Source organism: Anneissia japonica, unplaced genomic scaffold (assembly GCF_011630105.1).
Source record: "Anneissia japonica isolate Jap-2015-1 unplaced genomic scaffold, ASM1163010v1 scaffold11338_len5643_cov122, whole genome shotgun sequence".
NCBI lineage: Eukaryota > Metazoa > Echinodermata > Crinoidea > Comatulida > Comatulidae > Anneissia > Anneissia japonica.
Genome location: NW_022754043.1, coordinates 1 through 5,149, shown reverse-complemented (window position 1 = coordinate 5,149; position 5,149 = coordinate 1). Strand labels below are relative to the sequence as shown.

Below are 5,149 nucleotides of genomic sequence, written 5' to 3'. Positions count from 1 at the left end.
AGATAAACATGATTTTGAGTAATTGCCTTTCAAAGTTATTTGTGCATACATTGTTTAATAGAATGAACTATCAAAATAATGTTGAATAAACCATTTGTTGACCACTTCCAGTGAGAGCTAGGTCTATCGGATTTGCTCTTGAGGATATTTCCCGTACGATTAAAATCGTAACGGTACTGGGTTTGGTCTACAGGAGCTCGTGTTTCGTACAGGTCATTTGATTCATAGAAAAAGCCTTTAATAGTGAAAGCGTACCTGTCATTAGCCGTAGTAGCCTAGGTCAATACATAACACCGGCTGTATAAAATTTATTATAAGATTGAAAATGTTAATCTTATTATTGTAGTAGTGATACACTATGTACACGGTTTAGTTATTGTTATTTATTCGAACGTTATTATTTAAATATATAAATTTAATGTATTGTTTAAGTATGAATTTACTATGTCCATGTTAAATTAATCTTATCTATTAAAATTGTATATTTAAATAATATAGTAATACTAAAAGGCACTGATAGCCGAGGTCTAGCCTAGACTAGCCCTAAAACAAATGAATATGTGAGTGTATAAAACTATGAAAAATATGAAGAAGAAAAAAAACGCAAAAATTGTGAAAGAATAAACTACATCTGGCTTGTGCTAGAAATCTCAGTTGATGGTAATATTTTTGCTCTGAAAAGAACAGTTTGATTATAATGTCCTAACGTTTCTGTTAGTAAATACTAACCATTCAGTATTAGGCACAATATATAAAAATTTAAGTTGTATACTAAAATAAAAATAGGCCATAGTGCATATCCGACATGTAGGGCAAAGCCAGATAGGGCCTAGGCCATATGTGTGTGTTAGTGGTGCTGATTAAACAGCTGTGCATTCAAACCTTAAGCTTCAGTCTTTACTAAGCAGGAATTCCATTTTGCTCAAACGTATATATACTGTAGGCCTATGCATTTATAGTCTTTTCTCTTTAATACCGTTTTTACATTTACAGTATACATAACACTGATTCAGAAACAACGTCCTATTTAGAAACCACGACAGCCAAGTTATTTCCCTCGCAATGTATTTTCCCCGTTGACAAAATCTTGTGATTGCTCAGTACGATTGAACCATATGACTGACTTTTAATTACTGAAACAAAAAGTGGGTTCTGCTCTAATTTAATATAAAAATGAGGCATTTTCATTAAAATAAAACCCTTATGAAAAGATCAGATAAAGTTACATACGAATTGATAAAATGGATGTGTTTTCTTTAGGTGTTAACGAGCCTAAATTTTAGAAATTTTCCCTATACAAATTTGAGTAATGCCACCACTTGTATTTAGGGACCCTGCAGTTTGCAGCGCTCGTTCTGCACTACTGTGCTCCAAACACTTGTGAAATTCCTTTCAGCAAGTAACTAATCATAATGAAGGATCTATATTGGGAGAAATTCAAACCTAGAGCTCGCCTTTAATTATTTCTACTGTAGCTTCACTAAGCCAGGACTTGAGATAATTTGTACACAAATGCACGGACACGGGTGGAAGACTTAAAACCATTCACTATCATAAACACCATCATTCCATAATAATTATTAAAAAATAAATATTTTCTGACTTACCACTCTTGATTTTAACATGCACTGTTTTGGCATCAAATACTGGTATCAAATCTGCACCACTTATTTTCACCAGTCTATTGACTTCAAGCTAAAAAAGAGTTAATTATCATTATCATATTAGAAATATGAACTAATTGCTGCAAGTATCTTGTATTGGGACATTTGTTTTTTTAATATAGGTAATAAAAGCACACAAAAAATCCAACTGATAACTAAATTAGGCCAAATTCCATGAAGAAAGAAGTCAAACACAAAAAATCAAGCAAACAGAAGTATGCCGTCATACCAGTGAATCGGACTATCATGCTTGAGAGATTTGTTGACCCTGTGAGAGGCAATCGTGGCTTTGGATGGATTTTACATTTTCTTATTTTCCGATAAAACTACCCAACCAATCATACTAAGTTTTATATCAGCTTCAAGCTTATTATATTCCCTCTACGAATCCACTTGGGGGCCAATTCTGTGAGTGAGGGAGTAAGAAACGAGCTCGGAACAGCCTAAAACTTCAAATTTCTTGAAATTCCCCATCTACTAAATCGGCGTGAGGAGCTGTTATAAATCGGCGTATTCCGACAAAACTGTAATCATAATCCGCTTGGGTCATTAACAAGAAAATCATAGATTTTGTACCAAAAATGTACTTTTGTGAAAAAAAATCCAGTTTTCTCCAATGGTTAAGGCGACCTTGGAGAGCAAATGATACAACGTTTCCATATGATAAATATACATTTTTTATACTTTCTGAAACATTAAGCAGCATTAATACATAGATCAATCTGATGTTTAAAGCAAACACAATGTTCAGTGAATGACTGAAGTGGCTTAACAAAGCTGTCTTTCCTTGACTTGGGACCCAATGGTTTAATGTCATGTTCATCACATAATTTTAAACTGACTTTTTATTTTGTGTGTTGTCTATACATAATTGGGTGGCTAATATTTCGCTGTCCAAAGAGAATATCACGGATTTCTAAACGTTCTGTTTCATTATCAAAACAAAACATGTTAGGGAAAATAAGTAAATTACTATTCTAAATATTAAATTATTGATTTTTTGGGAAAAATTACAACCCTTTCAGGCCTAGAAATTTACTTTTTTAGGTACTAGCAACCTATTACTAACATTTGCTGGTTGTGAAAAATGTAACTTGCAAAATGAGTTGCTCAACTAGTAAAATATATTGATACCAACCCAACATATTATTTTTGGAAAATACATTGTATGAAAATAACAACTAATGAAGTACTTCTATAAATTTGTGTGTTAAATGTTGTAATATAATATTTTCTGTTATGGTGAGTGTAGTAAAATAAATATCACAAAGAAATAGCCAAATGAGTATAAGCAATTGATTTCTATACCTTGTACATTTATTCACTGCAGTTTCAGAACATTTTTAATAAAAAAAAAAAAAATCAGATACAAAATAAAAATTGAATAATATATTAATTTATTTTTAAAATAACTTATTCAATTTTTATTTTCTATATGTGATTAAGTTTTCCATTTAAAATTTGTATTAGTTTTTGTAACCTTCTTTTTATATTTTATTTTACCTAATTTGTTGTACTTACTAGGCTAATTACAAGATATTTTGTATAGATATTTCAACTAGCAATAATTTTTTTTTATTTGCTGGTTTGTGAATGTTTACCTAGCAATTATGACAAACCTACTAGCAAATTGCTAGTTTGCTAGTGCGAATTTCGAGCCCTGCCTTTGATATAAAATATAAATAAAGAACGTTAATTGAATAAAAGGTGGTTTTTTTTTCGATCCCGACCTCATACAACTTTTCAGCCATCAAAAATGGCGATTTTGAAAGAACAATGACTCTCTAATATTTCCTGTACTGAACAGGTGATAAATCAAAACAGATTATCATTCTTGTTCTTTTTTCACATCATATTTATAGTAAACAAACACAGGAAACTGATTTAAGAGTTCATTTCACAAGTTTTACTAAACACCCCTATGTCATAATGGAATAACCCATTCATGAATCATGGGAAATTGAATAATTTACATATAAATATGGTACATTGACAATGTTTATTAAATCTACATCATACTGTTAGTATGTAAACCTTTTACGTACCCAATCAGGATTTGTGTTTTTTCCAATTTTCAAAAAATGCCACATTTTGCTGGAGGGTATCTGAAATGGACAAAAAGTCTCCGTGATTTTTTGTTTTTGTTTACAAATAACCTATAATTGAACTTTATTTGTAGAAAGAATTAGACGTGTAGAGATTGTGGGATTCTGGCAATCTATTTTTTAAAAATTGGGAAAATATTGTATTTTGCAGAATTTTTCAAAAGTGCAAAATAGGGCAAATTCTTCCCTGAAAAATGGAATGACCCAATGCTTCTTTTTGTTTCGTTTGTTTTTGTTTTCAAAGACAAATATATTGAATTTACATATGTATAATATAAATTCAAACAAAAGTTTTCTTCCTTATCTTTGCCTCTCCTGAACATGGCATATATTTAAGTTTTCACCACTTGAAATAGTGGCATCCGCGGGTCTATATTTTAGGGGGGTGCGGTATTTCACTGCAGGGGGGTCGAGGAAAATTTTAAATGTTATGTATGGTAATCATACACTGGCCTACCTCAAAATATAAGCAAAATTTGCCGACCCTCATTCTCCCACACCTGCCTGGTTTTCTCAGACAGGCCATAGCCAGCTAAAATTACTGTACATCATTTAAAACTAAAAATACACTTAAAAAGGAAAAGAGATTTTTGAGATTTTACAATTAAATTACGGCAAAAAACTATATGTAAATGTAAAATGTAAATAACTTGCACAAAAAACACTTACAATCGGTAAAGAAAAACCATAAAATGTATTTTAGAGGATACAAAGGCCTACCTGGTGGTGATATAACAAAGCTTTCAGTGTCGGAAACAACAGATTCTTGATCAATCTTCTTACTATCTGTAAAATGAATTTAAGATTGAAACTAGGACAGAGTAGTGATTTCATTCAAATAGCTCTAAAAAATAAAATACAATGATACAGTTTGTCCTTTCAGTTATGAACAAGAATACCTAGCAAAATATTACATCACAAAAGGTTACGTTGCATAGGGCCTAAGACCCAAAAACGAAAAGCCCTGTTGCTTTTCTCTTTTATTCACTTTGTTTTTGTTTTAAAGCATGGAGGTATTATAGTTAATAATACCGCCATGTTTAAAGGCACCTTTATTGCATATATTTAAAAAACACATGTATCTCAGGCTAACAAAAAATGGTTTTGAAACCACACATAAAAATCCACCTCGAAATTCATAATTCAATAACATTTTTTTTCTATTGTAAAATGTTAATATGTTTTAAAAAGTGCACTTGACATTTACAAAAGCCTAACCTGGTGGTTGTATAGAATCATTGACTGGTGCTTGGTCAACATTTTCACTATCTGTAAAATCAATTTATGGATAAAATTAACACAGGTAGTGACTTATTGAAACAAAGTTTAGGTTACAAACATTTAGGTTACGTAATGATGAAGAATAAAGAATGCACAAAA

At 31.1% G+C, this 5,149-nt stretch overlaps 1 protein-coding gene across 9 annotated transcripts in view; it reads right to left on the bottom strand.

Annotated features, from left to right (window-relative positions):
• Positions 1–5,069, bottom strand: part of LOC117123018 — a 5,663-nt gene extending 594 nt beyond the window's left edge. The window contains exons 1-5 of one of the 9 annotated variants that reach the window (XR_004447789.1): positions 4,988–5,059; positions 4,490–4,555; positions 3,710–3,769; positions 1,608–1,695; positions 977–1,133 (exon numbers count right to left, since the gene is read on the bottom strand). Coding sequence is in view for 4 of the 9 variants with exons in the window: in XM_033268812.1 (XP_033124703.1) it covers positions 1,608–1,695; positions 3,710–3,769; positions 4,490–4,555; positions 4,988–5,029 (256 nt within the window). In the remaining 5 variants the exon portion in view is untranslated. Of the gene's footprint in view, positions 1–255; positions 298–976; positions 1,134–1,607; positions 1,696–3,709; positions 3,770–4,226; positions 4,296–4,489; positions 4,556–4,976 lie in introns of those variants that run through there. The other 8 variants (XR_004447790.1, XR_004447792.1, XR_004447793.1 and 5 more) reach the window with 8 other exon arrangements.
• Positions 5,070–5,149: the final 80 nt, after the last annotated feature.